Source organism: Anas acuta, chromosome 3, assembly GCF_963932015.1.
Source record: "Anas acuta chromosome 3, bAnaAcu1.1, whole genome shotgun sequence".
Lineage (NCBI taxonomy): Eukaryota > Metazoa > Chordata > Aves > Anseriformes > Anatidae > Anas > Anas acuta.
Genome location: NC_088981.1, coordinates 118,723,110 through 118,748,153, shown reverse-complemented (window position 1 = coordinate 118,748,153; position 25,044 = coordinate 118,723,110). Strand labels below are relative to the sequence as shown.

Here is a 25,044-nt window from a genome sequence, read left to right as displayed (position 1 = left end):
ACCCGCACCCGGCACCCCCGCGCCGCCCGGGGCTCGGCACCGGCTGCCCGTGGGAGCGCGGGGAGCGCTGGTTCCGGGGGCTGCTCGGGAACGGGGCTGGGGTGCGGGGAGCGCTCTGCACGGGGGGGCTGCTGGGTACGGGGGGGCTGCGGGGGGCGTGGGAGCCGTTCCTGTAAGGGGGCTGTTTGGGCGCGGGGGGAGTAAGCCTCATCTCCATCCCTGGGAAAGGGAAGAAGCAGCTGATCCTGGGAATTATTTCCAGGCAAGTAAAGGAGAAACTGATTGCCGGGAGCAGTCAGCATGGGTTCGTCAAGGGGAAGTCACGCCTGGCCAACCTGGCGAGCTTCTATGGCAAAACGACCGGTCTGATGGATAGGGCAGGGAGCAGCAGGTGCTGTCCTCCTGGGTTTTGGTAAGGCCTTTGCTGCCATCTCCCAGGAGATTCTCATAGTGAAGCTGTTAACGTATGGGCTGCATGTGCAGACAGTGAGGTGGGGTGAAAATTGCCTGAACAGCCTGGGCCAGAGGGTGGTGGTCAGCGGCACAAAGTCCAGCTTGAGGCCAGTAACGAGATGGATAACCCGGGGGTCAGTGCTAGGTCCAGTCTTGTTGAGCATCTTTGTTAATAATCCAGATGATGCAGCAGCGTCCCCTCGGTCTGCAGACAACCAAACTCAGGAGCAGCTGATAAACCAGGGGCTGTGCTGCCACAGAGGGACCTGGACGTGTTGGAGAGCGGGGCTGGCAGGGACCTGCTGCAGCTCCACAAAGAGAGCTGCAAGGCCTGGCCCCTGGGGAGGAACGAGCCCAGCACCGGGACAGGCCGGGGGCACCCGGCTTGGAAGCAGCCGGGCACAGAAGGCCCTGGGGTCCCGGTGGGCACCGCAGCGAGGGGGAGCCAGCAAAGGGCAGAGAGGGCTGGAGGTGTCCTGGTGTGCTGGGACAGCCGGGGGGGGGTCCTGCCCCTCTGCTGGGCGCTGGGGGGTCCTGGGGGGTCCTGGGGGGTCCTGGGGGGTCCTGGGACCCCAGGCCCAGAGCCCCCGTGCTGTGAGGAGAGGCTGCGAGAGCTGGGGCTGCTGGGCCTGGAGCAGAGGAGGCTCCGGGGGAGCTCCCCCATGGCCGTCAGTACCCGCAGGGAGGTGCGGAGAGGCCGGAGCCGGGCTCTGCTCAGCGCTGCCCAGGGCCAGGCCCAGAGGCCCCGGGCCCCCGGGAGCCGCTGCCGCCGGCGGCCGGGCCGGGAGGGGCGGGGCCGGGGCGGGGGGGGCGGGGCCGTGGCGCGGGGGCCGCCGGGAGCCGCGTGCCCGCCCCGCCCCGCCCCGTCCCGGCAGCCCCCGCGGCGGGCAGATGGCGGCGGCGGGCGCTGAGGAGCGGCGCGGGGCGTGGGGCGCGGCGGGGCCTGAGCGCGGCCCCGGCCCCGGCCCCGGCCCCGGCCCCGGCCCGGTGCCGCTGGGCTCGCTGCTCAGCCGCCTGCCGCTGTCGGCGCCCCCGCCGCGCCGCCGGACCGCCAGCCAGTGCAAGCCGGAGCCGCCGCTGCTGCGCACCAGCAAGAGAACCATCTACACCGCCGGGAGGCCGCCCTGGTACAGCGAGACCGGAGCGCCCGTGGACGAGGCCTTCGTCATCGGTGGGCCGCGGGGCCGGGCCGGGGGGGAGGGAGGGAAGGGGGGGATGGGGGGGATGAGGGGGATGGGGGGGATGAGGGGGATGGGGGGGCCGGGGCCGCGCTCACGGTGCCCGCTCGCCCCAGGGCTGTGCGGCGGCAGCGCCTCGGGCAAGACGACGGTGGCGACGCGGATCATCGAGGCGCTGGACGTGCCCTGGGTCGTGCTGCTCTCCATGGACTCCTTCTACAAGGTGAGCGCGGCACGGCATGGCATGGCATGGCACGGTGTGACACGGCACGGTGTGGCACGGCACAGCACGGCGCGGTGCTGAGTGGTGCCGGTGCCCGCAGGTGCTGGACGAGGGGCAGCAGGCGCTGGCAGCCCGCAGCGACTACAACTTCGACCACCCCGATGCCTTCGACTTCGAGCTGCTCGTCAGCGTCCTCCGCAAGCTCAAGAAGGGCAAGAGCGTGAAGGTGCCCGTGTACGACTTCACCACGCACAGCCGGCGCCGCGAGTGGGTGCGTGCCATGGGCACAGCTGGGGGTGTATGGGGCAGCTGGGGGCACGGGGAGGGATCGGCTGGGGACAGCAGGCACAGGGGGGGTGTTGCTCCATGGAGTGTGGATGGGGGCCGAGGGGGAGCGTGGAGATGCTGGGGTGGGCATGGGACCAGGGAGCACCGTGGGGAGAGCCCTCAGTGTGAGTGCAGACAGGACAGGAGCTAGGAAAGGGATCAGGCAGAGGTTGGGGCTTCTGCAGCCAGGGCTAGGGGTGATGATAACGGTCCTCAGGGGTTGGGGGACGTAGGACAGCTCGGGCAGTGAGCACCCGGTGCGGGTCTGGGTTGATGCGCTGTCCATGCAGAGCATTGGCTGGTGCGATGTGTGAGGGGGGCAGGGTGACTGTAACGCCTGTCTCTCCCCAGAAAACCGTGTATGGGGCAAACGTCATCGTCTTCGAAGGCATCCTGGCTTTTGCAAACAAGGAGCTGCTGAAGGTATTGCTGCCTGATGCGGCTGGCCTCCCGCTGCAGGGAGCAGCAAAGGGGCAGGCATGCAGCAGGGTGCTGCACGGGGGGTGGGCACGGTGCTGGGCTCCGGGGGGCTCTCAAGGGAGGGGTCACCCACTGCTTGCCGGCACAGCAGCTCTGTGCTGGAGGCGCTGGGGAGGCAGCGCTGGGGGCTGCTGCTGCGAGGGGGGACACAGCTGGCCAGGCTGTGCAAGGGGGAGCACGTGGGGGGTGCCGAGGGGGTGTTCACTCCTCCCAGTTTTCCAGCTCCTGGACATGAAGGTGTTTGTGGACACGGACTCTGACATCCGGCTGGTGCGGCGCCTGCAGCGCGACATCATGGAACGGGGGCGCGACATCGTGGGTGTCATCAAGCAATACAACAAGTTTGTGAAGCCGGCCTTCGAGCAGTACATCGAGCCGACCGTGCAGGTTGCGGACATCGTGGTGCCCAGGGGTGAGATGCGCCACGTTGACTAGAGCTGGCTGCAGGGCTGGGTTGGTGTCCTGACCCCTCTTCTCCGTTCTCCTGCCAGGTGGGGAGAACTTCGTGGCCCTGGACCTCATTGTGCAGCACGTGCACAGCCAGCTGGAGAAGGTGAGGGGGAGACTGATCGAGTGCTGAGAGCCTGGAGGAGTAAAAGAGAGACTGCATACAGGAGGGAGGGTGGGGCTGCCACAGCCCTGTGCTCTGTGGGTCTCAAAGTCGCCTCTTTACACAGCTCGGGGCAGACTGAGCTGCAGAGGGGGGGCTGGGACGTGGAGATGGGACAGGCACAGCACTCACGCTCTGGCCTCACCCTCCTGCCGTACCCCTGGTCCCACCTGGCTGCTCCTGATTTCACCCATTGCCACCTCTCTTGTCCCTGGCGTCACCCAACACTCCAGCCTTGTCTCCCGCATGTACCCAGTGGGGTTCTGCACCCAGCCCCAGGAGAAGGGGTGGGAGCTGGGCTGGGGCTGCCGGGGGCCGTGCCTGGCTGTTGCAGTGACCGGACATCCTTTCTTTCCCCTTTTGCTGTGCTGAACCACTCTGCTGTGCCACCCAGCGTGAGATCACTGTCAGGTACGTCGGGGACCCTGCTGGCTGGGAGCGGCCGGTTCCAGGCTGGGGGTGAATGGCTGCCAACGCCTGTTCTGTGTCTGCTGCCTCTTCTCTGTCCCTCCCGGCTGAGGTTCTGCCGGGATGTCTGAGCGTAGCTGCTCTTCCTCAGCCTCAGAGGTGGCTGCCGTGCGTGCAGCTTGTTTGGAGCTGGCTTGCTCTGGCTGCAGGCTCCTACACAGCCTGTCCCATGGCAGCCACTCTTGGTTTGTGTGACTGGCTCCCTGTGCTGCTCCTGGCCCTCTCCGGAGCACAGCTCTTGCCCTGAATGTTGGAGGCTGCCCCATTCTATGGGAGCGGTGCCCTGGACAGTCTCTGGGATGTGATGTAGGCAGCCACAGCAGCACAGTTCTCTCACTTCATTGATGTGACAGCCCTGTCCTTAGGGAACCTGGCAAGGTCTTGCTCTTGCAGAGCTGCTTCTACTGCCTGGGTGCTGGCAGAAGCTTGTGTGTATGGGAGCAAGCAGGCAGCTGGCTTTGTGGCTGGGGGAGGCTTTTTCCTCATTTTTACGCGGTGGTACTGGTTTGGGATTGTGTATCTGGCACAAATCCCTAGACATGGGGCTCTCTGTGGGATCAGGGCACAAAGACCAAGTCCTTCCTGGTGTCGAGGCAGTGTGGCTGGGTGTCTGGGAGGAGCTTTCCTGCATGGCAGCTCTGTGTGCGTGAGTTGTGCAGCTCTGATCACTACTTTCTTGTTGCAGGGCAACTCTGGCCTCTGCCCACCAAGGGCAGCCCCTGCCAAAGACATTAAGTGTCCTGGAGAACACGCCGCAGGTGCGGGGCATGCACACCATCATCAGGTAAGTCCCAGCCTCCTCTGGGATTTCATTTGTGTTCCTCCCAGCAGGACCGTTCTTTAGGATCACACTATAAAGCCTGGTCTGAGTGTTCCGATCCCCTGCCCTCAGGTCTTCAGATGCAGGTGTTTTCTTGGAGCAGAACTGCTGAACAGGGCTGCTTCCAGCTTACAGACGAGTTTTTGGTGACAGACTTTGTCTGCCCTGGTGTGACTTCCAAGCCACAGGCCTGTTTTTCTTGTGATGAGAGGACGTTTGGGCCGGATGATCTTGGAGGCCTTTTCCAACCTCTGTGATTCCATGAGAGGGGGCTGGGTAGCACTTTCCTACCTGCAGTACAGCCCTGGGAGCTCGGGACGTGGGGCGAGCTGCTGTTGCTGCCCGTCTCTCAAGGCATTTGCTTTTATAGCCAGTTAATGGAAGGGGCCCAGGTGCTGCTTCTGTGACTTTGCCACTCGCTCAATCTTTTCATTCCCCGCAGATGCTTTTGTTTTTTCTAGGTGACAGTAACATTATTGCAGAGCAGTGTGGGACCGTGTTACTGCTGTTGCAGGAGCTACAAGCTCCTGCATGTATTCCTGTCACCGTCTGAAGTCCAGGTGCCTCGTCCCTGGGCTGTGGACTTGAGTAGTTCTGAGTTCAGTCCCAGCTAAGGGAACCGTGGAGCAGGTTCTGCCTTGTCCCTCCAGCATCTCCTTCCTGCAGCACTCCGGTAGCAGCCTCTTTGTGTCCTGAGCCGATTGCTCTAGCTCATCCGCTGTCTGTGCTCTCAATGGTAGGTGAAGGTCACAGTGAGATCCTGGGGGAACAGCACCTCCAGAGGCAGACTGTTTGCTTGCAAACGAACAGTTTCCCTTTATGCTGGGGTTCTGCAGGAAGAGAATAATGCAGGTCTTTGTCTCTAGCCTTCCTGCGTACAGGCTTTGGCACAGATCTTTTACTTGCTCTTTTGCAAGAGCCGACAGCATTGCAGTGATGTGTGCTGCTCTCAGACGTGAGCCTGGCCAGCCCGTTAGCAGCGTGCAGGTGCCAGGCACTGAGCAGTCGGTGTTCAGATGGAACGCTGCCCTGGGCACGCCTCGAGTCCATCTGTGGCTGTTGCTGCCTCTTCCTTCCTGAGGCTGCCTTCCCTTGGCCCTGCTGGAAATGGGTTGTTGTCTGGGGCGGTTCTGCCTGTGTGCTGCAAGCATCTAATAACCATAATCTGCTTAGACTTAAGAGTTTGTTCAGCTGCCCTGGGGAGGAAGGGATTGGCCCCTGCACGCGGTGGCTGCAGCGCAGCAGCACCGCTGAGCTCAAGTTGCCCTGACAGCGCCGGGCTTCCCGAGCTGCTGGGGTGATTGGCAGGGGAGGCGGACTTTGCCTCTTCCAGATGGTAAAATGAAAAATACCACACTTGGGAGGGGTGTTGACTTGGCCTGTCAGCCACCCCCTCAAATCCTGCTGCAGCCCACAAGAAAGCAAGTAGAACCGAAGCGGTGCTGCTGTTAAGAACTGTTTCACTTGAGGAATTCTGGTTACAAGTTCCCGTAGTCAGAGGTAGCTGTGCAACCTGTATTGGTGCCTGTAGGTGAGCACTTGGCAGCACGCTATTGCTGCTGCATAACTCTGGTGTGACGTGGAATCGTTAATGGTTGAAGGCTGTTTGTCCTCCCTTGGGACCCCCGCGCTTTGCCCTGCCCCAGGGGCATTGCTCCCTGCACTGCTCCCTGCCCGCTGGGGCTTGCTGGGCCTCTGCTGCATTGTGTGCTCACCAGGCAGTCTGCCCTCCTCCAGGGTGCTCACACCTCTGTGTGAGGTTCCTGTGCCTTGGCAAATCCGACTGCTCACCTTTGGTCTGGCTTCGGGGGCTGCGGTGCCACGGCACCAGCCCTTCGAGTGCCGACACTCCCACCAGCACCGCGTTTCGGAGCCTCTTGGCTCAGCGGAGCTGGTGCCTGGGCACGCACCAGGGAGCTGTCAGCCAGCTTTTCCCTCCAGCCTCCCTTTTTCCATTCTGCCTTTCCCGGTGTAGTTCCCCTGGAGACAGCCTGCTGGTCTCAGCTTGCCAGGCTGCTGCTGGCCAACATCGTTTCCCTGTTGTTCAACACTGGGGGCTCCCCTGCACTTCAGCCTTCTGTCTCCGTGTGCCCTCCTGGAAGACTGCCCTGTGGCAGCGGATGAGCGTCTCGCTGAGTGCAGGCATGGCAAATTCAGGCTTGGCATCCTGGGGAGAAGGAGTTTCCAGGGCAATCATTGTGCAGAGGCGGAGACTGAGAAATTGTCCTATATGTAGCATAGCGGGGTAGTTTTATTTGTGTTCAGGCTGAGGGTGGACACTGTAATAAGGTCATCTTCCAGCTTACAAGATGCTTCTGTATCAGGGCCAGCTCTCCGGAGGCAACGGGAGCATTTCATGCCGTGTGTCAGGACTCCTCGTGGCCTGAATGGGTCCCAGCGGCTGCGAGAGCCTCCACAAAACTTCTGCTGCCGTTCACGTACTGCAGGAGGAAGGGTGCGGGGATCCTTTTTACTGAAACCAGTGGCTTCTGGGGGTGTTTCCTCACACATCCCTCACAGTGTTACTGGTCAGTCTGCCCAGCCGTGTCCCGGGGTGTGTTGGCTGAGCAGGTCTGTTCCGTGCAGCACAGCTCGGTCCCGGAGCCGCGGGGACGCCTGGGGCATCCTGCTGGTGCTGGGTCTGGGCCGTGGCTGTCGGCAGGCGGTGCCATGGGACCGGCAGTGTGCACGTCCCTCTGCCCCGCGGCACCTCGGGCTGTCTCTGCCACAGACCTGAGTTCCCCTCCCCTTGTTTGCCTCTCGGTACCCACGTCACGCCTGGAGAGGCTCCAGGACGTGTGCTGGCAGCGTGGGCTCAGGGGCGTGGGTCACCCGCTGCTCGCTGGAAGTTTGCTCTAGCTCCAGCTCCTGGACTTTGTGCCCTGGCAGGACGCGCTGTCCCGTGTTGGAGCTGCCCTGGGAATGTGTGGCTGCAGGCTCTGCGGTGTGGGGCAAAGCAAAGCGTGGCCCTGCCCCCAGGGCAGCTGCAGTGCTTCAGGCACCGCGCTGAAACCTGCCGGTGCTCTGGGTTCCTGGGGACCCGAGCGTGTGGCTTTGTGCTGTGCCTCCCCGTAACCTCACACAGGTCTGGAGCAGGGCAGGCCGTGTCCCCTCCAGGAACGCTGTGCAGCGGCTCCAGGCAGAGCTGGAGGAACCAGGGTGCTGGTGGCACAGAGGAGCTGCTTGCAGCATCTGTTCCCTGGCACTTCTGCAGGTCAGGGACCCCTTGGGGTTGCCCAAGGGACAAATGGACGTGGTGCGGGGGGTTCTGGGGGCAGCTGGCCACGAGAGGCAGCCCCGCGGAGGCAGAGCTGTGCTGGGAGCCCGGGCGGTGCTCAGGCTCCAGGAACCCGGTGGGCGAGCGTGCAGTTGAAGCACACCCACGGGGGGGTGCGTGCAGACCGCCCCCTCTGAGGAGCTGCCAACAGCCACCATCTTTCTCCAGATCAGCGCCCGTTTTCTCCCTTCTCCTGGGACTCTCCTGGTGTCCCAGGGCCTGCTGGAAGCATCCCCGTTGGTGCCCTGTTCTGGTCAGTGCGAGCTCTCGGGTGCAAGGCACCCAGGGAGAAATCTCACTGCAGAAATCTCTCCTGGTAGTAGCAGCTGCTCATCCTTGTGTGCAGCTCCCGTTGGTGGACTGTCTGTCATCCTTGCGGTGTGATGTGAGAAGTGGCAGATGATGTCCTAAAATACAGAATAAAAATACCCAATATCCTTCTGCCTCTTATGGGCCGTTGCCAATTCCACCCCTTCCATCTGGTAGCTGGTAAATATCTCTTAAGGCTCCTTTGTTCCTTACATTATAAAGAAACACCGTGGGTATGTGCAGGTTGTGTTGTTTTAGATACAGGTCACGGAAGAGAAAACCGATTTCAGCAGCTCCTTAACCACAGTGCGTGCTGTCAGTCTCCCTTTTGATTGTTGTTGAGCCAGAAGCTTGTTCTTGATGATTCTCTGTTAGAATGACACTTGGGTTACAGCCCGTTATTGATGCTTGTGTCAAAGCAGCCACAGCCTGCACGGGATTTAAAGGACATCAGAGGAATCTTTATGGGCACATTTCAAACTTGTAGTTAATCTTGTGTTCCTGGTAACTGGCCTCTTGGTGTGCTTGCTTTTCCTTTAGGCACTGGGCACTTAGGAAGGTCTCTGGACACTTCTGCCTGGGGAAGCTGTGGGTGCCCCATCCCTGGAGGTGTTTGAGACCAGGCTGGGTGAGGCCCTGGGCACCCTGATCTGGTGGGTGGCATCCTGCCCGTGGCAGGGGGTTGGAACGGGGGGGCTTTGAGGTCCCTTCCAGCCCAAACCGTTCTGTGACTGGAGGTGCTCTGGGAACAGCTTTGTCTGACAGCCACCCTCTGAGAGGTGGGGCGGGGGCAGCCCTGCCCCAGGGTTAGAGCAAAGTGCGCACACGCCTGTGTCATTGTGCTGTGTGTGCTGGAAGTGCTTATGTGCCACGTGAGTTCGGCTGTCCTGCATCTGTGCTGACAGGCAAGGTGCTCTCGGTGAGAAAAGCCGTCCCTTCTCCCCTCTGGCAGGGGATTAGCGTGTGTACAATAGAGTCAGTTGGCTTTCCTCCTCCTGACGGAGAAGGGGAGATCTGTAAATGCGCAGCCCTGTTGTGGTTTAATTCTTTGTTTTGTTTTCTTTCTTCCTTTGTTTTACTTGATTTCTTGCACAACACTTCAGGGTGGTGATGCGGTGTTGCCACACGTTTTGGGGCTTGCCTGGTTCCGGGCAGTTGCTGGTGTCTGGGTGGGTAACCAGAGAAGTGTGAGCGCGTCAGAAGCTGCTGCCCATTGATGGTGTCAGGTAGCTCGGCTGCTCCTGGCTGGTCCCCTGCCCACACAGGTGCCCCAGGAGCTGGCGCCTGCTGTGCCGTGGTCAGTGGCAGCAGCGCTCGTGTTACACCCTGAGCACTACCCTGGGACTGCTGCAAAACGCTGCCTCTGCCCCTGTGCTTCTGCTGCCCAGCAGCTGGTAGTGCTGCTGGCCTTGTGCTGCAGCCTCCGTCCTCTCTGCTCCTCGTTCTTGCTGTGCTGGCAGCAGCTGTGTCCTCGGTCTCCTTGCAGCAGGTAGAGGTGTTGTGCAGAGCAATTAATGCTGCACCTCCACGTGCACCTCTTGGGCACCCGCATCGTTCCTGCCCTGGGCCATGATGCAGGGCTGCTCCAGGCTGACTTGATGCTAAATAATCCCCTCTCTCTTGTTGCTGCTTTATTTCCTTCTCTAATCCAGCTACCCCACCGTGCAGCTACCTCCGAGCTGTCTCCCCTTGTCCCTGAGCAGCCTGGGCAGCATCGCCAGCACTTCGTGCTCTCTGCTTGATCAGCTGCAGGCTTCGTGTCCACCTCCATGGGAACTGAACACTCCTGGGCTGTGCAGTCCTTTCTAGACAAAACCCTGTGGCTTTGGCAAGCACTGAAAGGTGTTGCTGCTCCCGTCCGTGCTCTAGGCTGTGTTCTCAATCGAGACATTGTTTGACCTTCCTTCATCTTCCAGGGCTGACGCTCCCCTGCCCTGTGAGCCCGCTGCCCCGACACACCGAAGGCAGGGACTGGCGCAGTTCCAGCCCGCTGGAGGTGTGGTGCTGAGCACTTCTGGTGTTCTTCTCCCTGCCCCTCCTACTGCTTGGCACTGTCGGTGCCAGCACCGGCTGCTTGGCACTGGCAGAGCCTGGTCTCTGACCTCCCCATCAAGCCTCTGGCACAGGGCTCTGGGTGCCGTGGTCCTGTTGACATCCGCCTGGAAGGGGAGGGTGCCCAGACCTCCGCAGCTCCCCTTTGGCTCCTGTCACCCTTGTCATTTCTAGATCATGGTGGATCTCTCAGAAACCGAGCTGGTTTGCTTGGAATTGTTTCTGAGGTTATCTGCTTGTTTCAGTAACAAGTCATCAGCTCTGACTGAACGCTGTTTATAACTGGCTGAATCTAATTCACGTGGAGGTGATTGTCTGCTGCAATGGACGTGTGTTTCCTGGCAAGGGAAGAGCCCCAGGACTTGGCTCCCGCAGCCTTCCTCACCTGTGTGACAGCAAGGCTGCAGGCTCCCTGGTGCCCATTCGCTTTCTGTTTAGGGACTTGGAGTCACCCTTCTCTTATTTTCCCCTCTTCCTTTGGGGCTGCGATCTGAGGGTCTTTGAACTGCAACCGACCCAAACAGGCTTCCTTTCTGCAGCCAAGGCTTTTGGAGGTGTCCTCCCGTGTCCTTGGCCAGAACAGCACAGAGGCAGTGCTCCTGCTGTCATCCTTCTGGGGCCCTTCTGGGGTCCCCCTGGCTGGGCCTGGTGGTCCCGTCTGCCCTGGCAGCTGCTAACAGCAGCCGGGCTGCAGCTGGGGGTGCAGTGTGTGCCCCCAGCACCTCGCCAGGGCTTGGGGTCCAGCTCTGCCCCTGCCGCGTGCCAGCAAACCTCCTGCTGTGCCACGGGTTGTGCCGAGATGCCTGCCTCATCCCGGTGGGCTGGGCAGCGCTCGCTTCCACCCGCTGTGTCCCAGCTCTCCTGGCAAGGCTGCGGCTCCTTGTCACTGCCCAGAGCAGCACCTGGAGAAGCTGCTCCGTGCTGGGGGGTTAGGAGGGGGTGGGAACGGTGCCTGAGCGCTCTCCAATTTAACAGTCCCTGGGGAGGTCTCCTCATGGCATGGTCTGAGCTGGGGGCTGGTGAGACTCAAAGGCCACTGGCTGCTCCGTCCTTGTCCCCTCCTTCCCTCGCTGGCTGCAGGGGGGAGCAGGGACTCCGCTCAGTGCCTGTCCTCCTGCAGGAACAAGGACACGACCAGGGACGAATTCATCTTCTACTCCAAGCGCCTGATGAGGCTGTTGATCGAGCACGCCCTCTCCTTCCTGCCGCTGAAGGTACGCCAGCACCCCTCGCCTGCAGCCCTGTCCCGTTACGTGCCGGGGGCCCCCAGGGGCCAGCTTTGCCCACGCTCTGCTCACCTCCCCTTTCTGCAGTCGGTTACGGTGGAGACGCCCCAGGGGACGACGTACGAAGGGAAGCGATTCCACAGGCAGCGGGTGAGATGTTGTCCTGGCCCTCTCCTCCCTGTGGGCACGCAGCCGCCCTGTGCCTGGTGGGGGCTGACTGGGAAATCCCACCGCCCCCAGCCTGGTGCCGTGCTGCAGGGCTGCCCGGGCAGCCTGTCCCCGTCCCACGGTGTGGGCCCGAGCACCATCGGGCTCCACGGGAACTGCGGAGCCTCTGGAGAGCATCTGGGCCCTGAGCTGGGGCCACGGCGGCACGGCAGAGCTGGGCAAGGGCAGGCAGGACGGGGGTAGAGAACGTGGGTGTGAGCTGCTCTGTGGGGTCTGCTGGGCAGAGAGGGGCCGAGTCCTGCCCCCCGCCACGGGAAGGACGCGTGGGAGCAGCCGGAGCTGCTGCTCTCTGCACAACTGAAGGCAGCGTCCCCCTGCCTCGCCCCAGATCACCGGCGTGTCCATACTGAGAGCCGGGGAGACCATGGAGCAGGCCCTGACGGCCGTCTGCAAGGACATCCGCCTGGGCAAGATCCTGATCCAGACCAACCACGACACTGGGGAGCCCGAGGTGAGCACCCCACAGCCCCGGCACCGAGCCCCGGCAGGGCCGTGCCCGGTGACCGCAGCTCTGTCCCCTCAGCTCCACTACCTGCGCCTGCCCAAGGAGATCAGCGAGGACTACGTCATCCTCATGGACAGCACCGTGTCCACGGGGGCCGCGGCCATGATGGCAGTGCGCGTGCTGCTGGTGAGGGGCCGGGCAGCGGGGCCGGGCAGCGGGGCTGGGGGCGCGCAGCCCACCCCTGGCCGGGCTCTCACGGCTCTGTGCCGCAGGACCACGACGTGCAGGAGGACAGGATCTTCCTGCTGTCGCTGCTGATGGCCGAGATGGGGGTGCACTCGGTGGCTTACGCCTTTCCTCGCGTCCGCATCATCACCACCGCTGTGGACAAGAGGATCAATGAGGAGTTCCACATCATCCCAGGCATCGGTGAGGGGGGGGGGTGCTGGCCATGGGGGCAGCCCCCTACCCTGCAGCCCCGTCCCAGCGGGGCCCTGCCCTCACCTCGCTCTGTCCCCATCTCCTTTAGGTAACTTTGGGGACAGGTACTTCGGCACCGACGCCCCTCCTGCCTGCTGTGAGAGCGAAGCCATGGACTGCTGAGCTGGGCGGCCCCCGGGAGGGGTGCAGCCCCCCCAGCCCCTGCCCCCCTGCAGCTGGGGCTCTCCTCTGCTGCCGGCCGGCCCCGGCCCCCAGCTGCCACGCCAGAGGCAGGGGTCGGGGGCCTGGTCCTGCAGGGACCCCGCTGCGCGTGGGCAGGCTGCGTCGCTGGACCCTGTATTTATTTGTATTTATTGTGAGCAGCTGCCCCCGCCTGGCTCCCCCCGCGGGCCGCCCAGCTACTTGAAAACCATCAGGGATGGGGGGCTCCCGCGGAGCCCCCGGCTCCCCCACACTCCGCTGCCGCCCTGCCTGGGGGCTGGGGGCAGGGGGGTCCCGGCCCCTGGGGGGGAGGGGGGTTGGGACCCCACCGCTCCCCCTTCGCATTCCAGCCCCGCGGGCGGCGGGGGTCCAACCCCCCCCGGGACCACGCAGCCCCGCCGCTGCCCCGCTCCTTGCTCAGGTTTTTTCCCCGGTTTGGGGGGCGGGGGGGGGGGGGGGCTCCCGGCCGGCCGCTGCGGCAGCCCCGGGGCCGGAGCCCTCCCCCCACTCCCCCCGCTGCCGCCCCCCCTGTGCCTGGCCGCCTTCGTTTTGTACCGAAATAAAGGAGCAGCGCGGCCGCCACCGCCCGTGCCTCGCGCCGCGGGCAGGGGACGGGGACGGGACCGGGACCGGGGCGGGACCGGGGCGGGGGGGGCGGCACGGGGGGGGGGGTGGCGGGGCCACCGGGCGGCTCCCGGGGCCGGGCCGCGCCTGCGCAGGGCGGTGGCGGGGCGGAAGCGGCCGTTACCGGGCGGGACGAGCCCCGGGTCGCAGCCCCGCGGTCGGAGCCCCCCCGGGTCGGTGCCCGCCGGGCCCGGCGCGGAGCCGCGATGGCGGAGCCGGGGCGGGCTCAGCGGAAGCTGTCGCGGGTCGGGGAGAGCCTGTACCGGGTGCTGGGGCTGGAGAAGGGCAGCTCCCCCGAGGACATCAAGAAGGCCTACCGGTACGGGGCGGGGGCGGGGACGGGCGGGCGGACCGGCGGCGGGGACGGTGCCGGGCGGGGGGCGAGGCCGGGGGGGCTCGGCCGGGGCCGGGGCAGAGGTCGGGGCCGGTTCCCCCGTCCCAGCACGGCCGCCCCGCAGGAGGCTGGCGCTGCGCTACCACCCCGACAAGAACCCCGACGACCCCGCGGCCGCCGAGCGCTTCAAGGAGATCAACAGCGCCCACGCCACGCTCAGCGACCAGGACAAGCGGCGGCTCTACGACCAGTACGGCTCCCTGGGGCTCTACGTGGCCGAGCAGTTCGGGGACGATGCGGTGCGCCACTACTTCCTCATGTCCAAGTGGTGGTTCCAGGTGAGCCCGGGGCTGTGCCGCACGCTGCGACGCCTCCCGGCCCCCCCCCCCCGGGTCTCACGGCCGCCCCGTGTCCCCCCCCACAGGCCCTGGCCCTCTGCTGCGGCGCGCTCACCTGCTGCTGCTGCTGCTGCTGCTGCTTCTTCTGCTGCGGGACCTGCTGCCCGCCCAAGGAGGACGACTCCTACAAGTACGTCGACCCCAAGGACCTGGAGGCGCAGATGGGCGCGGAGGACAGCGGTGAGTCGGCTGGAGGGGGTCCCGTGTCACCGGGGGCACAGAGCGCTGCCCCCAGGCTGGGCCGGGCTCAGCAGCTCTGCCGTTAGCGGCCGTTCGTGGGGCTTCCCATGCGGACCTGGGTGACGGTGGGCAGGGGCACCGCACGGCTCGTGGGGCAGCTCCCTCCTTGCTTTCCTCTGGGTCAGGGCTCCCCGAGGCCCCTGCGGGCTCTGCAGGGCCCTTGCCCAGCTGGGCAGGGAGCTGGGGGCAGCGGCTGTGCCCCAGGCTGGCCTTGTTCTCGGGGCATTGGCTGTGCCGCTGCCAGCAGGGGCTGCCCCGGGTCACCCTGCGGGTGTCAGTGGGGATTACAGGAGCGGCTGTGGTTGTGCACTGCCTGGGGCTTTGTGAGCTTTGGTCTGTGGGAGACTTCTCGAGGGCACTGCGGTGTCCGGAGTACCCATTCCCCAGTGCCATGGGACAGGGCTGTGCCACTGATCTGCAGCTCTCATCTTCCAGATCCACAGGTCCCGGTTGTGGCGCAGCCCCCGCCTGCTGGCGCGCAGCCCCTGCCGTCTGTCAGCACCAAGACCGAGGCGTGAGGCCGGCCTCCATCCTGCCGGCTCCCCCAGGGCTCCGGACAGGGATCCTACTTTGGGACTGTCACTTTCCAGGACCCCAGTCACGCCACCTAGGGCAGCTCTCCAGCCTCAAGGTGGCTAGAATCTCAGGTTAAATTGGCCAGCATCACCGCGGAGGTTCTTCTGCCCTTGCTTGAGCGCCAGGGCAATGCCCCTGTCTCCCAGCACTGGTGACAGAGGTGACAGAGCCCTCGCTGCTGCACCCCACCCGCAGTGCCTCCTCTGCTGCGGTGTTCCCAGCAGCCTGCCCAGGAAGTCACACATGGAGACCTCTTAGGGCCAGGCTCGACCCTGCAAGAAGTAGCTGTGTCCGAGACCGTTAGCACTGTAACCTCTGGGGCTGGGCTCAGCCCACTACCTGCCCTCACGGGGACCCTTCTGATGGGTGCTGGGTGCCAAATGCTGCTCGTGGGGTTGGGGTGCTGCCGGCTGTACCCCCTTCCTCTCTGCCCTGCCATAGCTCTGGGGCGCTGGCTGCACCCCACTCCTGCTGCTAGCAGGCTCCCTGCAGGGCTGGGCCCCGTACAGGCACTTTCCTTGGGTTTTAATAGATTTTATGGGCACTACTAAAGGACTTGAAAGGATGACATAATGTGAGCGTGTTTGCGTGGTGTTTCATTGGGGCAGCCTGAGCGCTGGCAGGGTGCACCTCTGCCCTGTGCTGGGGAGAGCACTGGGTCCCAGGGGGGGCCGGGCTGGGAGGGGCGTGGGGTAGCACGTCCTGTCCCAAACACTGCTGGAGCGCTGCTCTTGCCAGGGTGACTCAGTCTCTCCTGTCACCTGCCCGGGGCTGCCTGTGGCAGCTGGCTCCCGCGGAGCTGTGCTTTTCCTGCCCTGCAGCCCCGTGCCCCACGCGGGCAGGTGGCTGGGTGCCCGGCCACGCTCCTGCCCTGGCTCTGGGGACCGGTGGCTCTGCCGAGGGGGGGAGAGGGACGGGGGGCCCAGGGAGCCCCCAGCCTCACAGCCTGCAGTCCACAGCTGCGTGGGCCCTGCCTCACCCCCTAAATATAGCAGAGTGGCCGGGCTGCTCCTGGCACCAGCCTTGCTGGGCTCACTGCCACCCTGGTGCTCGGGTCTGTGGGGCCTGGGCGACCCCAGCTCGGCTCCGCTTGCCCCCCCCCCAGCAGGGCCTGGCACCGGGCAGCATCGTGCTCTGCAGCGCAGGCCCCAGCCCCCTTCCTGCGGGGGGTCCCGCGGGGCGGGGGGCTCCGGGAGCGGCTTCCCCACCACCCCGGTACCGGGGGCACCGAGCCGCCGGGGGGGCGCAGCACCGAGACCCTGCCCGGGGGCGGCGGGACGGGGCCGGGGGCGCCCCGGGCGCGCCCCCCGCGGCGGAGCCCGGTGTCGGGGCGGGGGGCGCGGGGCCCGGCGCCGGCCGTGACTCAGTGTCACCCGACGCCGCCGACAGCTGCGGCGGCCCCGGCGGGGCGGGGGCGGCTAAAATTAGCGCGGGGCTCAGCGGGGCCGCAGCGGCCGCGGGGCCGGGCCGGGGCAGAGCGGGCGGCGGGGCCGAGGGGCGCGGAGCCGAACCGAGCCGGGCCGGGCAGGGTCGGGCCGGGACCGCGGCGATGAACTTCGCGGTGGGGCTGAAGCCGCTGCTGGCGGAGGCGCGGAGCATGGAGAGCCTGGAGAAGCAGCTCATCTGCCCCATCTGCCTGGAGATGTTCACCAAGCCCGTGGTCATCCTGCCCTGCCAGCACAACCTGTGCCGCAAGTGCGCCAACGACGTCTTCCAGGTGCCGCCGGGGGCCGCGGGGTGCGGCGCGGCCGGGACCGGGACCGGGCCGGGGGGGGCTCGGACGGGGCCGGGGTGGGGGAGCCGGGGGGGGGTCTGCCGGGGCCGGGGGGCGCCGTGCCCGGGCCGGGCCTCCCCGCGGGGCTCCCGGCGTCCGGAGCGGGGCCGTGACCCCCCCGCCCGCAGGCCTCCAACCCGCTGTGGCAGTCGCGGGGCTCCAGCGCGGTGCCGTCGGGCGGCCGGTTCCGGTGCCCGTCGTGCCGCCACGAGGTGGTGCTGGACCGGCACGGGGTGTACGGGCTGCAGCGGAACCTGCTGGTGGAGAACATCATCGACATCTACAAGCAGGAGTCGGCCAGGTGCGGCACGGGGAACCCGCGGGGTGGGGGCGACCCCCGGGTGGGAGGGGGGGGGGCACCGGGAGGGCAGAGGGGCTGCGGGGGGAGCCCACGCGGGACACTGCGGAGCCACGGGGGGAGCGAGCCTCGTGGGTGAGAGGCAGCGGGGGGTGGGGGGTTCTGCAGGCGGGCACAGGGCTGGGGGCAGGACGGTGCCGTGTGGGGCTGGGGGCAGTGGGGCAGAGGTGCCCGTGGGGGCCCGGTGGGCAGCGGCCCCTCCCGCAGGCCCCTGCACGCCAAGGCGGAGCAGCACCTGATGTGCGAGGAGCACGAGGACGAGCGGATCAACATCTACTGCCTGCGCTGCGAGGCGCCCACCTGCTCCCTCTGCAAGGTCTTCGGGGCGCACAAGGACTGCGAGGTTGCGCCGCTGCCCGCGGTCTACCAGCGCCAGAAGGTAGCTCTGGTGGCCGGGTGGCCCTGGCGGGGGCCCAGGTGCTGCCTCCCGCGCTGGCCCTCATGCCAGTCTCACCCCAGAGCGAGCTCAGCGATGGCATTGCCATGCTGGTGGCGGGGAACGACCGCATCCAGGCCATCATCACCCAGATGGAGGAGATCTGCCGGACCATTGAGGTGGGGCTGGGGCTGGCACAGCCTGCGGGCTCTGCCCCTTGCATGTGCTCCCCTTACACACACACCAGCCCCGTGCTCTGGGCTCTGCCCAGCTCTGTCCCTTACCCCCAGCCCCACCAGGATGCCCCAGGGCAGCAGCACGCCTGTGCTGGGGGCACGGTCTGGGGGGCGGGGGGTTATTCCCTGATGAGCAGCAGCACCTGCAAGTCACCCTGGGACTCCCCAAGGCAGAGGGCCCAAGGAACCAGGGGATGTTCCCGGGTGCCCCACACAGCCCTGGGGATGGGGACGAGGCAGGAGCAGGGCAGCCCCCTGAGCCTGGCAGTCCTGCAGGACAACGGTCGGCGGCAGAAACAGCACCTGGGGCTGCGCTTCGACTCGCTGTACAGCATCCTGGAGGAGAGGAAGAAGGAGCTGCTGCAGAGCATCGCGCGGGAGCAGGAGGAGAAAGTGCAGCGTGTGCGGGGCCTCATCCGCCAGTACGGCGACCACCTGGAGGCTTCCTCCAAGCTGGTGGAGACAGCCATCCAGGCCATGGAGGAGCCCCAGATGGCAGTGTATCTGCAGGTCCGTGGGGGAAAGGGGCCCTTGGGGTGTTGGGCTGTGCCAGGGGGCCAGGTCCAGGACTCACGAGGGGGTTGGGGCTGCCCCTGGGCTGGGTGGTGGAGCCATGGGGCCAGGATCCTCTGCGGGGCTGGGGCTGCCTCTCACAGCTGTGCTGAGGGTGCTGCAGTCACCTGAAAGAACCTGGGGGCTGGAGGGGGTGGCACCTGCTTCCCGGGGCCCCTGGTGCCATTGCTCCAGTGACACTGATGGCCTCCTGCTTTCCTCCACAGCACTCCAAGGAGCTCCTGAAGAAGTGAGTGGGGCTGGGGGCACAGGGCTGGGGGCTGAGGGGATGGAGCAGTGGCCGGGCAGGGGGCTGTGGCTGCTGGAGCCTGGCAGCTCCCGAGGGCATCCGTCTGCCCTGCAGGATCACAGACATGTCCAAGGTGTCGATGAGCAGCCGCCCGGAGCCTGGCTACGAGAACATGGACCACTTCTCCATCAATGTGGACTATGTGGCAGAGATGCTGAGGACCATCGAGTTCCAGACAGGTGACAGCAGCGGGACAAGCACAGCCTGGGGGAGGCATGCATGGGACTGCCCTGGGCAGAGCCCTGCTCCTTGGCACCTGGAGCCCTTTGTGGGGGTGTCCCCTCCTGTACACGCATGGGGATGTGTGGCCCCTCAGGCACTGCCCTCTGCACCCCCACGTGTGGGCTGCTGCATCCTGCACTAGGGCCAGGCTGTCCCCGTTGCACCAGCGTGGTGTCCTGGTGCTGCTCACACCATGGGGAGGGAGGGTCCCAGGCTGAGGTGTGCCCCTGCCCCACAGAGCCACTGGGAGAGGAGGAGGGGGACGGCCCCATGGAGGGCAGCGAGGCTGCGGCGGATGAGGACCGGCTGGACAGCCTGGAGGCACCCGAGGCTGCTGAGGGTGAGTTCTCTGCACCATGCTGTGCCAGGCTGTGCTGTGCCAGGCTGTGCTTGGCCCTGGGGCTGCAGGGCAGTGAGGCCCGAGGGGGCTGCCCTGGCCATGCAGGGGCTCTGTGCCATGCTGAGGACACCGTGGTGCCCGTGTGGCTGAGACGTGGCCTGAGCAGGTCCTGCAGGGTGCCAGGGTGTCCCTGCCTCCAGCTTGTCACCCGCTTTCCCTCTACAGATGTGGGGCCGAGGCAGAAGCCAGCAAGCTCTCCGCATGGTGAGACCCTCCCCGGGACCAAGGCCAGTGTGGAGCAGGGGACAGGGACAAGCTGCGGGGTGCTGTGGGGCGGAGGAGGCACCTCCTGAGCACAGATGGGAACAGGGACAGGGCTGGGGGGGTGGGGGGGTTGGGTGGTCCACACCTTTCCAGGTACAAAGGCTGTTCTCCTGCACAGGTCAGCACTGAGCTGGTGCCACAGGGCAGCTCCAGCACCGAGCTCATCCCTGCCCCTGGCGCTGCTTGGTGAGCCACAGCCCTACTGCTGCACGTCCCCACTACTGGAGCTGCCCCATCCATCATTAAACTGTGTTCGAGGATCCTGTCTGCAGTGCCGTGTGTGGGGCTGCGGTGGGTGCCAGGGCTGTCAGCCCCACACAGCTCTGTGCCAGCCTCACCACCCCGAGTGGTGCGTGGGACCCCCCCATGAAGGACTGTGCCCCCGGGAGCCCCAGCGCAGCACAACTGTGGCAGCGTGGGGGTGGGCTGCAGCCAGGGGTTTTGCCCCTACCCAGCCCCACTGCATGCAGGGCTTGGCTCTGCCTGCAGACCCATGCCTGGGGGCGAGGACCCCCCCCACTGAGCTGCCCACGCAGCCCCCTCCCACCCCGCTGGGGCGGACGCCGTCTCGCAGCACCGTCCCCTGGGTGCACTGAACAAACAGAGCTGGGATGAGCTGGCTGAACACACAGCCGGCCGGCAGCACCGCAATTAGCACAGGGTCGGGGCCTGAGCCCCCCCCCCCAGCTGCCAGGGGCTGCCTGGGGGGGCTGTGACAGCACTGGGCTGCGTCACCCAGCCCCACGTCACGGCTGGTGCAACAGATGATGCACAGGGACAGGGGCTCCTCGTGGGGCTGATCTGGTCCCTGGGGGTGGGATACCACAGGGACACCTCCGGCCATCACCCCCCCTGCACCTGCCCGGGGACAGCGCTGGATGCACCGCAGTGGGAGCCCGGCTGGTGGGCAGTGTGGGCTGGGACCCCCAGTGCCAGCAGACATGGGAACCTGCACACAGCCCCAGGGACCACTGAGGTGGCTGGGGGCTGCAGTATGACTGATGGGGAAGGCTGAGGTTTGCACAGCTCGGAGAAGAGGAGGTAACAGATGAGAAGAGGAGGTAACACGGGGTCTGACTGCTGTTCTCAACCAGCTAACGGGACTGGAGAAGGCAGAGCCTTGGGGGACACAGGGACAGGACACGAGGCAGCAGCACGTGTTGGGAGCTAGGAAATTCCGGCTGGATATAAGGAAAAGTATTTTCCCTGTGAGCATGCTGAGGTACTGTCCTGGGGCCAGAGGGGCTGTGGGGTGTCCCCTGGTGAGCGCAGACCCTGGTGGGGCCCGGTCCCATTGGCGCTGCTCTGGCCCCAGGGCCCCCCCCGCCCCACGCCGCTGCCTGCCCGTGAGTGCCTCGCATGCACCAGCTTCACCCCACAGAGAGGGGCCTGGGGGGTCTGGGGGACAGCGAGCTGCCCAAGCGGTGTGCCCGGCAGCCAGGAGGCCTAGGGCACGGCCCCGCTGGGAGGGACAGGAGCGTCCTGTGCTGGTGAGGCCTCACCTCGAGCACTGTGTGCAGCTTGGGTCCCACGGTATAAAAAGGACATAACACGCTGAGAGTGCGCAAAGGAGGGTGCTGAAGGTGGTGAAGGGTCTGGAGGCAAGAAATACAAGGAGCGGCTGGGGTCCCTGGGTTTGTTCAGCCCAGCCCAGAGCAGGCCGAGGGGAGGCCTCATGGCGGCCTGCAGCTCCCTCACGAGGGGAGCAGAGGGGCAGGCACTGAGCTCTGCTCTCTGGGGACAGCGACAGGACCCGAGGGGACGGCATGGAGCTGGGACAGGGCAGGGTCAGGCTGGGGGTTAGGGGAAGGTTCTGCACCCAGGGGTGGTCGGGCACTGGGACAGGCTCCCCAGGGACGTGGACGTGGCACTGAGCTGCTGGAGGTCACAGAGCATTTGGAGAACGCTCTCGGATGTAAGGTCTGGATTTTGGGTGGTCCTGGAGCCAGGGGTTGGATTTGATGATCCTTGTGGGGCCCTTCCAACTTCAGATATTCTGTGATCCCACCTCATAGGGGAGACAGTCGGTGATTCTGATACGGATCACTGGAGATCACCTGGGCCTCATCATTGCTGGATGATCCCTGGAGATCATCTGGAGACGGGGCCGGCTGAAGCAGCCTGACCAGGACTGAGTTTGGGCTGGATTGGAACATCTTCAGGGGCTGAGACACCACAACACCTCTGGGAAACCTCATCCAGTACAGTTTTCTTTCTCTCGTCCTCTCTTTTTCTCTTCCTCTCTCTCTCCCCCCCCAGTACAGTTTTCTAGTTCTTGTTTTCTTATGTCCCGATGGAATTTCACATTTCAAAGCCCCGATGGACATGGCCCTGAGCAACCTGCTCTGGCTGACTTTGTTCCGCACAGGCGTTTGGAGCAGATGAGCTCCAGAGGCCCCTTCCCACCTCAGCCATCCAGTGACCACACTTGAGCTTCTGAAAGGCTTTTCAGCTTTCCTTACCTCCTTCACCCTTATGCCCCCTCCCACCAGAGCCCACCTACCGGCTCGCTAACCAGGCTGAAGCCCAGGGCTGTGCCTTGCTGTCAGCTTCCCCCCCCCTCTGGGTGCTGCCCTCCCCTGGTTCACGGCAGCCCCAGCTGGTGCAGCCCCCCTCAGTTCTTCCCAAGGAACCACCGCTGCTGGAGCCCTGCTGTGCTGCTCTTCCAGCAGCTCTCAGGGAGGTTCAAGGCCCCTGTGAGGACCAGCATTGCCCCTGAGGACACCAAACCTTCTCCCAGTTGTCTCAGGAACATTTCATCCATGTCCTTATCACTGGGGCACCTGAGACGCTCCAGCAGGACACCTCCCTGTCCTCTGCTCCAGTCCCAGCCCTCCAGCTCCCACCAGCACCGTGTGTCCCACGGAGGAGTGAGCCCCTCACAGGGATGTTCCTGCACGGGGAAGCCGTGCTCCTCCTGACCGGCCGTGTCCATCGGTCACAGCCCCCAGCCCCGTGAGCTGTCCCACTGTGGAGCTCTGGCAGCTCAGGGGTGTTGCTGCCCATGAGCTGGACCCCCCGCCCTGCACACACCGCCAGCCACCTGCATGTGGGTGCTGCACCCCCGTGCCCTGCTCGCTGGCCACGGGGCACCCCCTGCCCCCACGGCTCCCTCACGTCTCAGGGTCTGTGAGCATCCCACCCCATCCCATCCCATCCTGTCCCGTCCCGCCCATCCCCTGTGGGCACGGCACATGCCCCCCCCAGCAGGGCACTGTGATGTGCAGCCCCTGTCTCAGTCCCTCTCTGCTCGGCGCCGCCTGCCCCGAGCCTCCCACCCTTCCCCGGTCCCGGCGAGCCCCGGGCAGAGCCCCCCCGTCCTGCACTCGCTCAGCCTCGGGTTTCCACCACGTTTTATTACAAAATCGGTGCCGGCCAAACAGCACATGCGGGCCTGGCCGGGGCCGTGCTGGGGCCGGCACCGCACCCACGCGCCCCCGGAGCGGAGGCCGAGGCGGGCGCAGCGGGCTCGGTGCCGGTGCCAGTCCCGGTCGCGGTCCCGGTGCCGGTGCAGCGCTCAGCGGCCCACGGCGTCGAGGATGAGGCGGTTGCTGTCGGCCTGGGCGCGCTGGCTCTGGGCGCGGGCGAGCAGCAGGAGGTGCCGCAGGAGGTGGAAGGTGAGGTCGATGGAGAGCGGCGGCGGCTCGTCCCGCCGCGCCCGCCACGGCTCCGGGGGCGGCAGCGCCAGCGGCGGCCACACCGGGCGGCCCCGCGCCTCGGCCCCGGCCCCGGCCCCCGCGGCGGCCCCCGGGACGGTGCCGTCGGGGCGCGCGGGGCGGGCGGCGGCGGGCGGCGGGCGGGCGAGCAGCAGCAGGAGGGTGAGCAGCGCCCGCCGCATCCTCGGCTCCGTCCGCACCTGCGGGGCCGGGGGCTCAGCGCGGGCCGGGGGCCCCGGGGCGGCTCCGGGAGCCGGGGGACCCGAGGGGAGCCTCGCAACCGGCAGTGCGGTGACCGGCTCGCAGGGGTCCGTCCCCTGCCCGGTGCGTCCTGCCCGGCTCCAGCACCGCCCCGTGCCCCCCGAGCCCCGTCCCGAGCACCCCGCGCTACCCCGCACCCCCGTCCCGTTCCGTCCCGTCCCCGCTGCGCCGTTCCTGTGCCGCGCACCGTCCCCCGCCCCGTGCACCGTTCCCGTACCCGGTGCGCTGTCCCCGGTCTCCTGCCGCTGCGCTGCCGGTGGAGCACGATCGGTCCCGCGGGGGCTGAGCCGGCGGCGCGGCCGGGGTTTATATAGGTCCCGGAGCTCGGGCTGACGTCAGCACCGGGCACGCACAGACCGGAGGGGGGGCGGGGGCGGGAGGGGCACCGGGCCCGTGGCGGGGAGCGGGGAGCCCGGCAGCGGTCAGGCCCAGCTCTCTCCGGCCTCTGGCCCGGGGACCGTGACCCCGGAACCCTAACCCTAACCCTAACCCTAACCCTAACCCTAACCCTAACCCTAACCCTAACCGGCACCCGTCGGGCGCGCCACCTCCCGGCCCCGGTACGGCTCCCGGTCCCCCGTCCGCCTCCCGCCGTGCCCCCAGCCCGGTGCCGCTGTCCGCGGTGCTGAAGGACGGCGGCGGCGGGGACAGCGCGGGCTGGGCCGGGACACCGGGACACCGGGACACCGGGACACCGGGACACCGGGACACCGGGACACCGGGGCGGGCGAGGAGCCCGGGGCCAGAGCGGGCCGACCCGCGGGCAGTGTCCGGGACGGCCGCACGGCGGCAGCTCCTGGGGGACACCGGGGGCATCGGGGGGCTGCGGGGCTGGGGGGGCAAATCCACGGCACCGGCCCCCACTAGCGCCAGGCGGGCACGCGTGGCCGGGCTGTGGGTGACGGTCGGTGGCACCGTGCCGCTGGCAGTGCTGGCGGGCGCTGGGGTCCCGGCACGCTGCACACCGCGGGCCAAGCGCTGCAGACAGCCCGAACCGGAGGACGAGCCGGTGGCCAAGTAGCTGTGACTCATAGCGCCCGAGCACCGCGAGCCCACGGCGCGGCTGCTGCGTGCAGGATGTTCCAGCTCCGGGCACCGCTCGAGCTGCCAAGCGGTGAGGTGGCTGCCGGTGCGCCACGCCACTGCCCGCAGGACCTCGCCGCCGGGCCAGGGCCCTGCACATCCCATACGGGGCTGCTGCGTGGCCCCAGGGGGGCACAGCGTGTTCCACACGGGGCTGCTGTGCGGCCCTGTGCGTGGCGAGGCAGCACCAGCGATGGGCAGGGGGTGAGAGCGCTGGAACTTGGCGCTGCCTCCCCCGTGGCTCGAGGGCAGAACCCTCAGCAGGGGCTGAGCTGAGCCCCCCAAATCCCCATCAGCCCCGGATCCTCGGGGTGGCTGCTCCCAGGCACAGCCACCCCCACTTGTGCCATGCTCACAGCTCGCTCCCTGCCAACACACCGGGTCCTTCCCGGGACCCCAAACGCAGCTGCGTAAGGCTCAGTCTGGGAGCAGCAGCCTCCTCCAGCTGCTCTGGGCTGAGGCAGCGCTGCCGAGGGGCTGGGGCTGCAGCCAGGGGCGAGGTTCCCTGCCACGTCCCCATCAGCTCTGCTCTGAGACCCCAGGTGGGATGTGCCTGGGGGGGCCAGGCAGGGCAGCTGCAAGCCAGACCGTGCAGGTCACTGCGTGGTGCAGGAGGGGCTCAGGCGCGTGTCTCCAGGAGGC

At 66.4% G+C, this 25,044-nt stretch overlaps 4 protein-coding genes across 5 annotated transcripts; 3 read left to right on the top strand and 1 right to left on the bottom strand.

The window, feature by feature from the left end:
- The first annotated feature begins 1,292 nt into the window (after nt 1-1,292).
- On the top strand, nt 1,293-13,320 carry LOC137855057 (uridine-cytidine kinase-like 1). Its single transcript, XM_068679172.1, has 14 exons — nt 1,293-1,624; nt 1,748-1,854; nt 1,955-2,125; nt 2,533-2,604; nt 2,884-3,073; nt 3,153-3,214; nt 3,666-3,682; nt 4,425-4,523; nt 11,318-11,411; nt 11,511-11,573; nt 11,980-12,102; nt 12,175-12,282; nt 12,369-12,525; nt 12,626-13,320. Exons 1-14 carry the CDS (start codon nt 1,345-1,347, stop codon nt 12,697-12,699), a joined length of 1,617 nt encoding a protein of 538 aa, XP_068535273.1. The 5' UTR covers nt 1,293-1,344; the 3' UTR covers nt 12,700-13,320.
- A 119-nt stretch (nt 13,321-13,439) lies between these two features.
- Nucleotides 13,440-15,483, top strand: DNAJC5G (DnaJ heat shock protein family (Hsp40) member C5 gamma). Its single transcript, XM_068679178.1, has 4 exons — nt 13,440-13,681; nt 13,821-14,034; nt 14,121-14,274; nt 14,770-15,483. Exons 1-4 carry the CDS (start codon nt 13,569-13,571, stop codon nt 14,850-14,852), a joined length of 564 nt encoding a protein of 187 aa, XP_068535279.1. The 5' UTR covers nt 13,440-13,568; the 3' UTR covers nt 14,853-15,483.
- An 853-nt stretch (nt 15,484-16,336) lies between these two features.
- TRIM54 (tripartite motif containing 54) lies at nt 16,337-19,662 on the top strand. 2 transcript variants are annotated; one of them, XM_068679175.1, is made up of 10 exons: nt 16,337-16,627; nt 16,813-16,985; nt 17,235-17,421; nt 17,502-17,597; nt 17,931-18,164; nt 18,434-18,456; nt 18,571-18,695; nt 18,977-19,078; nt 19,304-19,342; nt 19,521-19,662. In XM_068679175.1, exons 1-10 carry the CDS (start codon nt 16,460-16,462, stop codon nt 19,529-19,531), a joined length of 1,158 nt encoding a protein of 385 aa, XP_068535276.1. In that variant the 5' UTR covers nt 16,337-16,459; the 3' UTR covers nt 19,532-19,662. The 2 variants fall into 2 exon arrangements, with proteins under 2 accessions (XP_068535276.1, XP_068535277.1); XM_068679176.1 differs by having other exon boundaries at nt 16,340-16,627; nt 17,250-17,421.
- A 3,095-nt stretch (nt 19,663-22,757) lies between these two features.
- Nucleotides 22,758-23,915, bottom strand: UCN (urocortin). The gene has a single exon (XM_068675140.1). The coding sequence runs from the start codon at nt 23,238-23,240 to the stop codon at nt 22,920-22,922; it is 321 nt and encodes a 106-aa protein (XP_068531241.1). The 5' UTR covers nt 23,241-23,915; the 3' UTR covers nt 22,758-22,919.
- Between the last annotated feature and the right edge of the window lie 1,129 nt (nt 23,916-25,044).

Bases quoted from the DNA above. Each gene is read 5' to 3' on its own strand.
- LOC137855057 (XM_068679172.1), top strand. From the start codon at position 1,345: ATGGCGGCGGCGGGCGCTGAGGAGCGGCGCGGGGCGTGGGGCGCGGCG. The intron at 11,412-11,510 runs GTACGCCAGCAC...CCCTTTCTGCAG, and splicing joins TCTCCTTCCTGCCGCTGAAG to TCGGTTACGGTGGAGACGCC. The intron at 12,283-12,368 runs GTGAGGGGCCGG...TCTGTGCCGCAG, and splicing joins TGGCAGTGCGCGTGCTGCTG to GACCACGACGTGCAGGAGGA.
- DNAJC5G (XM_068679178.1), top strand. From the start codon at position 13,569: ATGGCGGAGCCGGGGCGGGCTCAGCGGAAGCTGTCGCGGGTCGGGGAG. The intron at 13,682-13,820 runs GTACGGGGCGGG...GCCGCCCCGCAG, and splicing joins GACATCAAGAAGGCCTACCG to GAGGCTGGCGCTGCGCTACC. The intron at 14,275-14,769 runs GTGAGTCGGCTG...CTCATCTTCCAG, and splicing joins GATGGGCGCGGAGGACAGCG to ATCCACAGGTCCCGGTTGTG.
- TRIM54 (XM_068679175.1), top strand. From the start codon at position 16,460: ATGAACTTCGCGGTGGGGCTGAAGCCGCTGCTGGCGGAGGCGCGGAGC. The intron at 16,628-16,812 runs GTGCCGCCGGGG...CCCCGCCCGCAG, and splicing joins GCGCCAACGACGTCTTCCAG to GCCTCCAACCCGCTGTGGCA. The intron at 18,457-18,570 runs GTGAGTGGGGCT...TCTGCCCTGCAG, and splicing joins TCCAAGGAGCTCCTGAAGAA to GATCACAGACATGTCCAAGG.
- UCN (XM_068675140.1), bottom strand. From the start codon at position 23,240: ATGCGGCGGGCGCTGCTCACCCTCCTGCTGCTGCTCGCCCGCCCGCCG.